The 12,847-nt window shown below is 39.6% G+C and overlaps 1 protein-coding gene across 1 annotated transcript in view; it reads right to left on the reverse strand.

The window, feature by feature from the left end:
- ALK (ALK receptor tyrosine kinase) overlaps positions 1 to 12,847 on the reverse strand; it is a 317,575-nt gene that overhangs the window by 110,376 nt on the left and 194,352 nt on the right. The window contains 1 exon segment of the mRNA XM_064648001.1: positions 641 to 768. Within this exon segment, the coding sequence (XP_064504071.1) occupies positions 641 to 768 (128 nt within the window).

A 12,847-nucleotide genomic window follows, 5' to 3' on the forward strand; every position in this document is an offset into this window, starting at 1 on the left:
TTCACAGGGTCCATAAAACTGGTAGAACTAATATGCAGCTGCTTCTGGCATGGAGCACTAAATTTACATACTTGGATTGATAACAGAGCTTGTATTTAAAAAAGTAACCCCCATTAAGGTTGTCCATTATTAAAACTCCACACATTACATTCAGCTATTAGGGGTTACTCAGCAATAACTGCTTTGGAATATTGCCAAAGAAAGCCATACTTTTTAAAATCAAGTTTTCCACAGTTGTTTAAAAAACAATCCTGAAATTTGTAACCATGAAAATAAAAACAATGGCTCGCAAGATGTCTGTCTAGGAAAACCCCTGATCTGTTCCACTTTCTGCTACAGAAAAGCGAAGTTGTCAGGATAGGCAAGCCAGGATGAATACTCCGTTTCTCCTGAAATTAAATTTTCATAGAAATTCTGTCCAAATGGAAACATATCCCCCCCACCCCTAGCTCTGCCAGACTTGTTCTTAACTTCTCAAAGGAAAATTCTAAGGCTTTCTAAAAAAAACAAAACAAAACAAAACAAAAAACCCCCAAAAAACCCAAAACTACCTTGGAAGGGACCCTACTTTATTTTTTATCCTCCTCTCCAAAAAGACATCAAAAGATTATGAGCCAGAAGCAATCAAATACACTGTTACCTGAACTGCAGTTCTTCATCGCAAAGGAATCCACAGCTGCTACGCTCTTGTTCCCAGCAGCAATATACTCCAGTGAGATCCGAAACGGCTTCTCTAGGTGTCCAACTCTCCTTTGAAGTAACACCCATCTGGTCTCATCATACAGAGAGAGGAAAGAACAAAGGATAAGAGCCGTAAGAAAGGCTACTTTACAAGGACCAAACCCCCAAAGGAGTAGCTCCACATATGGCTACTCATACTGTGCCTCCTACCCCAGTCCTCACTTCCCTCATAGCGCCCCATGGTCAGGGCCTTTCCTTCCCGTGGATTTTGCAAAAGCAAGCTTCTAAGCACCAAGATTTCCAGCCAGTTAAGATGTGGAAACCCAGCTAAACAGTAGCTTATTGTTCTGTTCTATCACACTTCTGTCCACCCAGATTTCTCACAGATGCTTGCCTGTTGTTTAAAAGGCACCTAACTTTCTGTGCAAAGCAAGCTGTGAAATCTGTAGCACACATGCACGTCCCCTCTAAATATCACTCCTGACTCTCACTGGCAAAATCTCTTAGTCACTCAGGCAGTAAGACAGTCTCCAGGGGTGTACAATAGCTGTAATTCTCAGCTGTGCAGCAGTGGCTGAGGTAACATGCTTTGTTTCTAATTCAGGTGGCTGGAAAGTCTACATATGCATGAAGCACTACAACTAAAACATGCCATTTCTCTTCCTCTTACTTCCTGCCTCCGTTTTCCTTCTTCCCTCTCTCCCAAACAACAGAAAGTCCCAGCAAGTAAATCAAGAAACTGGATTAGCAGCTCTGGAGACTAACATCCACACTCAGAGAGTGTTTCCACTTAGTCTGCTTGTTGCCAAGAGTAAATGAGAACAAAAAGCCTATTTGAACTCAATTTATTCTCTGAGATGTTAGAAGCCATCAAGGCCTGGCTGTCTTTCATGTCCACCTTCTCCCCTCTGATCAGCTGGGTCTGCTGCTTTGCTTGAAATAACCTGCGCCAGACACCATAAGAACTATTCCTAGACCCTCCCACCACCTTCTGATTCCACTTCTGTATCCAGCAAGACAAGTCCAAAGGTAGACAGTAAAAATAAAAGTACCTATTTTTTCCCAAGTATACTGGAATTCTGATCTGCAAGGAAAACTTTTAGAAATTAAATACTTATAAGATAACATAGTCTAGTCCATTTTCCCTTTCATCCTTAGGCACAAGGCTGCCAGTAAAACCACTTGATGTCATTTGTGAAGGGCTGCTTCCCAAGAGACACATATTACTTCAGCAGCAACATGGATCCTATCACCTGTTTCACTCCAGTTTATTCAGCGCCTGCTCACTGACCATAAACATGAACACAGACAAGAGATTCTGTAAAGTCAGTCAGTCACTACTAATTCACTTTTTCACATTTCTATTCTGTTACAGGAAAAACACAGCAGCAAGGAAAAAAGATCTCCCTGTAGCATACTCTAAGTGGTCAGCTGGAGTCAAACAAGCCAACAGGAGTCTAACAAAGCCCATTAGGAAACACTCTTTACAGCTCCAGCTGCAACTTTCAAAAGATGAGAACGAAAACTTATTATGTTTCCTTAAGTTGTTTATAAACACCATTATTAAGCATTTTTGAGGAAGACTGTAACTATTTCTGGTTGTCAGAAATTTTTCATTGCTTTTACACGAACTCCCACATTTTTTGTTACTCTTACAAAAATATTTCTCATCAAGAAGTCCCATCACCCCTCAGTGTATGTGTTTATGCTTGTCCGTGGTCTGTGAACACGAACAAGTTTTTCTTGGGGAAGGGAACCCACTGGAACTGATGTTCTGAGCAAAAGAAACTACACAGTTTATCTGGCATCCACAACAAGAATCTTCTTCTCCAGAAGTACGCCAAAATTTGGATGTTACAAACTTAAGAGGCACTTCTGAAAGGAAATCAAACAATGTGTGTATGATGTTTGCACCAACCAACCAACCATCCTTGTGCCTGCTACAAGCGTGGATCAGTCCCAATACAGGCTCTACGCTGTGACCAGTTAGGAGACTTTTCTTTGTTCCAGAGGCAGACACACTGTTTATCTTGTCACGGACACAACGTTGTCATTCATTATGCTCCAATGAACTGGACAAAATCCCCAGTAGGCAAGGAAGCTGCCAACAGGTATGTTAAGGAGCCAGAGAAAACTCCTGAGCAAGGGCTGCATAAGGACCCTGCTGACAGCTACAGCAGTTCAACTTGCAACTCAAAAAAGCAAATGCTGCTTTTTAATGATTTACTAGATGTCTTTGTCCCTCCTTTTCCAGCAAGAAGAGTGGATATAGAGTGCTAAATTTCCTTTTTTGTTTACAGTAATTTTCATTTCCACATCTCATCTTCCAACTTCTGTGCTTGAGGCTCTCACTTGAGAATGTTGGCATCCTCACTCTTTTTCTATCCCACTCCCCCAAGAGATAAATCTGCTTTTGCTGAAATTAAATAGAATAAAGCATTGAGAGTATTTTAAATGCCTAGCTTCTCTGCGTGTTACTTCTTTTGATGTCATCTCAAGTTAGGTATATTATAAGGATTAGAGGATACAAATTTCCCTACAAATAGAATCAAAACCCACCCTAGATTAATTTTGATTATGAAACATAAAAGTATCTGTATGTCATGAAAATTGTTTTTCTCAGCTTCAGAAGACTGATGGATTTTAATTCCAAGAACACAGTGGCTCTCAACAATGATTTCCATTTCTGTGCTACCACTAACCCTCTGGATAAATGTGCCAGGAGTTTTAGGAATTGCTTTCTGAGTTACTGGTGCAATAACTTTAGTCTGAGATTCTCAGGCCTCTCGTAGTTTACCACAGAAACTTTATTAACTCCCAGAGCTGTTGCCAAGCAGGTATTTTATATCACCGCAATGCAAGACTGAAAAAGGCAGACTCACTCAAGCCCAGATTCATTACAAAATATATTCATACAACGTGGTACAAATTCCTACAATAAGTTGCCTGAGATTCAAAGATTCATGTGAAAAGAAATACCAAGTATCGGCTTCCTTCTTCAGAGACATGAAAATAAGTGAGCTAAAGATGACATTAACTGGCGGATTTATCAGGAATACTAAAAATAGCTACTGGGTCAGCAGAGGCACCTGTGGCAAATTCAGATGGGAATTGATTCTGCCATCATTCTGTGGCAGAATAGGGACTGATCTCCAGACCTTTCTATACAATACACTGTATTTCACAAACCCATACTCATTTGCAGATCCTGTACTACAGCCTGCCTGGCAGCAGTAAGATCCACTTCAGCATAACCAATATGTATTAGATGTTAATTAGTAGTAGCTTTATTAAATTTCTATCAGTGGCCTACATGTTAAGAATCTAATTTTAGAAAGCATTTTAGCAAGGTAACAGAAAAGTCAGTCATCTTTAGGGATAGATGGGGGAACACCACGTCTGGAACCTCTTCATACTAAAATCATGCTTAACTGATGACAAACTGATGCAAGTACAGACTGTAAGTGGACAGTGAGGTGAACTGTGCAGAGAAAACTGGCTGAACTGCCAGGCTCAGAGGATTATCATCAGTGGTACAAAGTCCAGCCAGAGGCCAATCACTAGGGGTACACCTCTAATGTTTTCTGTCTTCATTAATGACCTGGAAAATGGGACCAACTGCACCGTCAACAAGCTTCTATGAAGACTAGGAGAGGCAATTAATACACAGGACAGTTGGGGTGCCACTGAGAGGGGCCTTGACAGGCTGGAAATTTGGGCCAACAGGAACCACATGAAATTCAACAAAAGGAAATGCAAAGTGCTGTCTGTGGGGAGGGAACAACCTCATGCACCAGCGCAGGCTGGAAAGTGGCTTTGCAGAAGTGGATCCTGGTGAGCATAAGCTAGCAGTGTGTCCCCAGTGACAAGAAAGGCCAATAGCTTCCTGAGCTGCACTGGGAACTGCAGATCAAAGGGGTGATTCTTCTCCTCTGTTCAGCACTGGAGCACTGGATCCACTGCTGGACTTCCCAGCACAGCACAAACATGACTTACTGAAGTGAGTCCAGCAAACAGCCAGAGAGATGATTAAGGGACCAGAGCATCTGACCCAAGAGGAGACTGAGAAAACTGGGATTGCTTAGCCTGGAGAAGAGAAGGCTCAGGAAGGACCTTGTTAATGTTTATATGTTCTGGGAGTATGGAAAGAAGACAGAATCGGACAGCAGTAGCCAACGAAAGCAAGCACAAGGCACATTTGCTTGAATTGAAAACCAAGAAATTCCATTTAAACACAAGGGAATACTTGCTTACTCTAAGGGTGACTGAACGCTGGAACAGGTTGCCCAGAAATCTTATGGAGACTCTATCTCCAGACATTCAAAATGTGACTGGCTATGGCTCTGGGTAACCTGCTCTAGCTCACTATGCACTGAGCAGGGAAGTTGGACTGCTCAATCTCAGAGGTTCCTTCCAACCTCAACCATTCTGCAATTTGTGAAATTTAGGTCCCAAAAGCAAATTACAGCAGATAACAGATTGCTCCTGTTATCCTCTGCATAACCTCCAAGAACTCTAGAGGGGGATGAATCAGACCAGTAAGCTGACAACTGCAAGGACAAAGGCATCAGTTACTGTACACATCACTATCATCTCTGCACAGCCTTCAACACCACAGCCTATTTTTACCACAACATTGGCCATAATAGCCATGATGATCTCTCTGGATACTGCCTCAAGCAATAAAAAATACTGCAGTTTAACATTTTAAACTTCATGCTGTAAAGCAATGCACTGTATTATTTTGTTTAGGCACTGCCCAGCGTCTTGATATAGTGTGCCAGATCCACCCAACAGGTCTTTCACTGAAGCTACAGTAAGAAAGAAGCTGGCTGAGATATCTAGAATCTCCAATATACATCAATTTAGACAGAAACTAACAACACTATGGTCTTAAATGACAGAGTAACCAAAAATCCTAGATCCAAATATTTGCAGACTTCAAAGAAGATGTATTATCTAGAAAGAATTTGTTGCTTAAGGAAAGCCTGGGCAACACCCGGTGTTCCTCTTACAAGGCTCTTCTCCAAAACAGGAAATGCTGCTGACAGAACCTGAACACAGATTTACACAGGAGTAATTTACACAGGGGCTGAATTTTCAAATGACTTTCTGTATACTCATCCACACTCCTTAACCTAAAGGTATGCTAGAAACCACCTTTGGCCTCACTCAGCCCTGCAATGATGAGGTGTTAGATCCCAAACAAGCCCAAAGAACTACTCTGTAACCTAAATTTTCTTAAGCCTCCCATCCATGACTCAGTTTACCAGATGCCAGGTACCAGGTTTCAGAAGCCATAATCCAGTTTTCATGGAAACTCAGTTTCTGAGATATAGTTATAGTTTAGACACTCTTCAGTTGTTCATGCAGCATGTAGCTTCAGCAGGAACACTTTCCTGATTAATTCTAATCAATACACTAATGCTTTAGATGCCATTTTGCATGCTCCTCTGGCTAATGCCAGCATTGATTAATTGCAAGTGCAAGTCAGGATGATCTCTTAGAGGCAGTGAATTAAAAAAATGCTGGAACTCTCAAGTAAAGTCTCAAATCAGAACACTTGCATACTGCATTTGTCTGTCTTCATGGATAAATGATTTTGAATCCAATTAACACACACATACTCTTTCATCCTGCTAAAGAGAGGTTTCAAAACACTTCATTGCAGCAAGCTTTGGGACTTTGGTTTTGACATCCCACGTACAGCAACCATCTTTGTGACCATTCCCCAGGCATCCAACTAATTCTGGAAGGTAGAATTAATTTCTGTGCAACCAGCCAGCCTGACACCTGTGTTTCCACCTGTGTCACCACCTATGTCTTTAGTACAGTGCACTATGCCTTCACCCCAAGGCATAAATTAAGTTTCACCCGGAACACTGTCCCAGCTCTGACAGAGCCACTGCTTTCGCACATTTAGAGAAAATTTGAAAGCAAAAGTCTTCAAAAAGAAAAATATGGAAAGAAAAATATGGAAAGAACTAGTAAAAAAAACCCCCAAAAACAAAACACTAAACCAAAGAACAAACCCTTAAATCCTATTGCCTTATGTATAGTAAAGGAGGGCTAAATGCACTTAAGCTGTGGTGTGGGAAATGAAGAGCTGCATGGCCCCTCCTGGGTCATGATTCAGCTTGTGTGCTCCCAGCAATTATTAATAGTGGGTTGAGGGAAGAGAAGAACTTCGAACTATCTCCTCTCCTTAAGAAGAAAGCTCTCTGAATTCAAGCTGCATTTTGCTCTCTCATCTCCACTCCACAGAAAAAAAAATGATGGAATTTAACAGACTCCTCATAGCTAAGTTGAGTAACAGTGTGATTTTATTTCTTCTGGTCCAGGTTCTCATCTAAAATACTCCTATTGCTAACAAGACTTACCATGGTATGCCTGTGAGGAAAATGAATGTATCTTGGCCAGGACTTAATTTTACCTCTTTGGTAAAATGTTCAGCAAACTTTTGGGAATTACAAAATTAAATAGTAATAATAGCAGCTGCATCAGAGTATTTCACATCAAAATCCGCCTGTGGCAGTGAAAAAACTAATTTTGAGAATGAAACCTTTTTAAGAGCAGAATTAAAAATTAACAGTAGAAGTCCAAAAGAGAATTTTTCCCCTTTACTAGATGAATTGGTGAAAGAACATAACATTGTCCATCCTGCATGCCTTTGCATAATTGTGCAGGAGTTTATAATGGGTTTTAATCTTGCCTCCATACTGCTCCAGACTTTTCTTTGCTTCAGCAATTAATGGACACTGTACAAAGGCACAACCAGACTAGACCTTTTCAAGATGCAGCCAACATAAAATTAAAATAGTTTTCAAGAAGATGTCAATAAAATTTTAAGAGACAGAAGGATTAAAAATAAAATCACCTATAGGAGTCCATGTAAACACTTATTTTTAGCTCAGACAATACAATATATTGTCTTGTAATTCCCTTTAATTATCAACTTTAAATCAATTTCAGTTTACTGAACTTAAAATTACTTAAATGACATCAGGGCCTGAATGTGAAGCATGATAATATGGTGTTGAAAAACGGCAACAAATAAAGTTACTGTACAATAATGCAAGAGATGAATTAGTATTATAGGAGAAAATTCTTGATGCGCAACACAAAGTTTGCAACGTTAATTCTTCTGCTCACAGATAATTCTACCTTATAACAGAAAGAGAAATGGTATACCTTTTCCTCTATTGATTTAATGCCAGTTGTCTTTCTACCCTTTTCAATGGCCTTTTGCATAAGCAAGACGTAACAGTTAGTGGCAGGTTAAACACAGTTAAGACCTTTATTAGTGTCATTGGATCAGACCTTTAACATCCCTGTGAGTGGTTCCAAGAATACTTCCCCGCCCTTTCCTCAAAATGCCTTTAGAAGATGCATTCACAAAAGTTTTGCCATTAAAAAAAAATTTGTAATGATTTTCTCTCCTGTTACTCTTTCCATGCTTTTAAGATAAAACTAATAACACTGCCACCTCCTCCCATGAAAATGCTCTGATTGTGCTGAGTTTGACTGGTGAGTCAGGCACTGTGTAATTACCTTGCCTAGAACAGGAGACCAACAAGATTTTGACTCCAAGCTGTAATGATACCCCCTCACATGTGCTGGGAAGAAAGCTAAATCTATCTTCCTTCTAGGATTGTAATGCTGGGTTCCTTTGTACAGCTACTCTACTGAGAACAGTACAACTGGGGAGATATTGCAATATGGCAGGAACTGCTTTAGTTTCAGTACAGTGAACACAAGTAGCCCATAAAGGACATTTTTATGTTATACTTATTCCTGGATAACAATGCAAGTTTGCAATTAAGCCACTACAGTTTTCTTGGTAGTAAACTCTTCTCCTATATTTAGAGCATGCTACATAACCACAACACAACTACTCTACACAGGAAAAATTATTAAAATGGCAGAAAATGAAACCTACAGAGAAGAAAAATCTTTCCCCATTAAATTCCACAAAGTTAAAATGTTTTCTTTTAAATCCCTTTCCTGAGGTTCCCTAAAAAAAAAAAATCACTGTTACAAAGATTTTGCCTTACTAACTTGTTTAAAGAAAATTCCCTGCTCTGAAAATTTGAAGACTTACATTTGAGCACTGTGAAGAAATGAAAGAGGGAACTGACTGAAGAACCACACCCTCACAATTAAATCTAATTCTTGTGATTACAAATGAGAAATTTTGAATGGAGTTTAACACAGATTCAGCCCTGGAACAAAGAGCACAGGAACTGCAGCAGGATTCAAAGTCAGACAATAAATTTATGCTGTATGGTGAAGGGCAAACAACTTTCCAACAGAGTAATCTGACATCACTCCACTGGAACATAACCCACCAAATAAACGGCATGGTTATTTTATTTCAATTTTTCTTTTTAAAAAGTCTGTGGAATGAGTAATTCAGCTACTTACAGGATGATTTTTATTACTGACAGTTCCAAAATGTAAACTTAATGCTACATACATGCTAAAAAAACCATCTAATCAAAAACTGTTGGCCAAGAGTAGTTGAGACATGAGAAAGCATTGTTGGTTTTTTGAATGACAGAACAAATTACTTTAATTAGCCACTTCATCATATCCAATAAACAGTTCTGATTTTTTTTTGGTGGGAGCTCCCTGTGGACATGACATGACTAATCACTCCAGTAAGAGGCTACTGCAATGGCAAATACAGTAGAGCTCAACAACTTGCCCAGAGGAATATGTTCATCTGGCACTGAACTTTCCTTTCTGTTCTCCAGCTAAACCATGCACAGTGGAACTTTCTTCTGCCTCTTGAGAAGTACATAGTTGGAGGCACTCCTGGGATGCTATAATTAGCAATCATATCCAAGATGTGGCATAAAAACTAATGTGAAAAGAACAGCTCAGCATACTTTTCTGATGCACAATGGCTCTTTAGTGTCACCTCCTCTTGTAGTCCTCTCCCTATTTGCATATGAACTTGATTACACTTACTTTAATGAAACTAACACTGCCAAAAAATGAGATTTCGCTGTATGAAACCAAGTTGCAATAACTGTTGGCAGCATGTAAGCCAAGGCAATCCCAGGAACACTGAGAATTCATGCAAACCATTATATCTTTAGATGATTACAGAGACCTCCCAGCACCTTAGCAGAGAAATCAAACACCTCATTTTTTGGGTGGGTGAAAAGGACACACAGCAAGGTTATATGACTCATTTAGTCAGTAGCTAGATGGCAGAACTAGGATCAGAGATAAAAATTTCTGATTCTTATTCCTATGTCCTAATCCATTGAATCATGCTGCTTCTGATGAGGGTAATTAAATTTAATGCTTCAGGGAGTAACTTAATTGTCTTTGAGGATCAGAAGGAAATTCCATCCTTTCAACCCAATGTACAACACTGCTTAGGTGTGCCAAAGAGTAGTTTTCATTTTTTATTTAAATATTGAAAGCAAAACATAATCTAATCCTAATTGCAGCCAAATACAGTCAAGGCTTCAGAAAGTCTTTTCAAAGGGAAGGGTAGTGGCAACATATTCTGAAGTAACTGAGTTCTCAACAGCTGTGTCTGGGAGACCAATTAAACCAGGATTTTTACCTCTGCACTCAGTGATGCCTCTTCATGGCACAGCTAAAGGGAAGTATAAGCATTGTATCTGCTCACCACATACGTGGTAGAATTAAAGCCATGAAAGATTTTAGGTTCAAAGTTAGATTCAAAGAGTGGATGAGAGGGAAGATTTCACTTGAGAGAACAGCTGTGCTTAACTCTGTATCCTTTAGGAATATGTTGTAGTTATCTAGGAGCTTTAATAACCTAGATTTCCAAATAAGATATCAATCTATCCAAAGAAAGATTAAAGACTAGATGAAGGACTGTTTGAATCATTAGGCTCAGAAGGATTTAGTGAACGTCTACTCCAGGCATTCCAGCCCACTACAAGACAGTCCCTAACCTCTTCCAAGAGGCTCTGAAAACGCGTTTCATTGGGTCAAATCCCATAAAAAGCTGTCTGGTTAGGAAAAAAAAAAAAGCATGACTGGATATCAGAGATTCCCAGAAGTAAAAAAGGCTGGCAGATAATCCTCAGCAAATGCCACCTGTCCCATAACTTAAACTGTTTGCTGTCTTTGCCTGCAACACAGAGGTAGGTGTATGATTGCACTGTGCACAGGGTGTGCCATATGAGATGCAAAATAGGTAAGTAAATAAAAATAAAACATGGTGCAAAATAAATATAAGTGAAATGCTTCTCATAAAACTGTACAATACAGAGGATATCTATGCACAAACAATGTGAGGTGTAACATGAATGGAAACTTCAGGGGTGAAGATGAAAGATGTATTTACTGATGAACAACTTCCTCTTTCAATTTAATTTGCTTCCGTCAAAAAGAGCTTTGAAAGAAGTGATTCATTAAGAAGGATGTGAATGCGGAAAGATGAGGCTTGGAATGCAGAAAGGTTTTGTCCAATACTGCTTATGTAGCAGGTATTGTAGGAGTCACCCTATTGCAGAAGAGAGGCCTTCGAACTATATTTTGAATGGAGAAGGAAGTCAAAATAAAAAGGAGAGTGACTAAAACAATCACTTGGTCAGTATGCTCAAAGAAAAGGAACCTGGGAGGTCAGTGTCCACTCTTCAGAGCAAATGACACATCAGAAGGCAGACAGATCACACCACTTAGCAACTGAAATGTCAACTTTAAAGAAAGAGAAATGCCATGAAAGTGAGGTTTGCACAGCTTTCAACATGGCAGCAGTCACAGCAATGACATCAGAGCTGATTACAGTGTCCACGCTATCTTACTACATTTAGAATATATGCAAGAATAACATCTGCTATGTAAGTCCAAACAGAAGAAATGCTGCCTACAGTCAAGGCTAGTTTTTCCACACATGTTGAGACTGTTTCTTTCCTACTGATCTAAATCCCCCTCATTTAGTATAGGATATTTCTGAGAGAGAATTGCTGAACATCCAGGAGGGAAGTCAAGAGTAATTGACTGCATCTGCCACTGCCCGGAGATACAAGTTTAAGCCACTGTCTGGTTTTTCAGCTTCCCAGAATTCGGAGTAAAGAGATGTTTTATTTAGCTCAGCATACATTTGCCTGTTAGACTCAATATTTGGCACACACACCTCCTTTGAGCACAAATAAGAAAAGCCTTGACAAGAAACATGCATAGAAGACAGACTCCACAAGATGTTCTAGTATAATATACTGGCTCCTCAAAATCAAATAAAAGGGGTCCTAAACCAAGAAGATCATTTCCTTGGTTTAATAATGCCAATGAAATTGAAGGTGTTTTGGAACAGTGATTTTAAAACAGCATGAAAACATGATGACTGTGTTTAGTGTTTACTGGTAAAGAGAATACCTAAGCCTTTTTGTGCATTCCCAAAATCGCAGTCCTGCCAATGCTCTTCATCTCAGAATCACAGTAATTTTTGAATTTGAAAACCAAAAAACCACCTACATCAGTAATTGCAATTCAGTAACATTTTCTGGGATAGCTCCTGCCTTTAGACACCCTTCTGAGAAGCAGATCACGCACTGCAGCATCCTGGAAAGCTTGGAAACATGAGTTCAGCCTCACTTGCAAGCTCACTTGTATTGGGAAAAGAAAACTATTCCACGATTCCCTCACAGGGCAAAAATGGGGGAAAAGGTCATTGCCATGATATTTCAGCGTGACTTTAGAAACATTATGACATTTCTATGAACTTCAGTATAAAAAGGTATAGCTGGTGCCTGAGGATATTGTAAGGCTTGATTAAGTCAACAATGTGAAAAAGGCCAAATAAATCCAGGCACTATTTCTATGGTCTGACTTAAACACTATTTTGAATATAATATGTAAATCAAACTCTGAACAAAGATGAGTTTTCCTATATGAACCTGCAACAATCTTTGAGCAGTTGAGACAGCAAAGGCGGCAGGCAAAAAATCCATATGCAAAGGTACATATTGTCAGGTCACCTAGAGGCAGCATAAACTGGGTAGCAACACCAAGACTGCATTTCCTGACATTAATCATCTGTTTCAATGTCACATCAAGAGGATTTTTCATTGTACTATTTTCTATAACCATTTCCTTGCTGTTCCTCCTTTCCTGAGCAGAATACAACCATAATCCAAGTGCTGCAGGCTGACAGGAAAGACAGTAAAATTTCCGG

The sequence above is a fragment of the Pseudopipra pipra genome, chromosome 3, assembly GCF_036250125.1.
Source record: "Pseudopipra pipra isolate bDixPip1 chromosome 3, bDixPip1.hap1, whole genome shotgun sequence".
Taxonomy (NCBI): domain Eukaryota; kingdom Metazoa; phylum Chordata; class Aves; order Passeriformes; family Pipridae; genus Pseudopipra; species Pseudopipra pipra.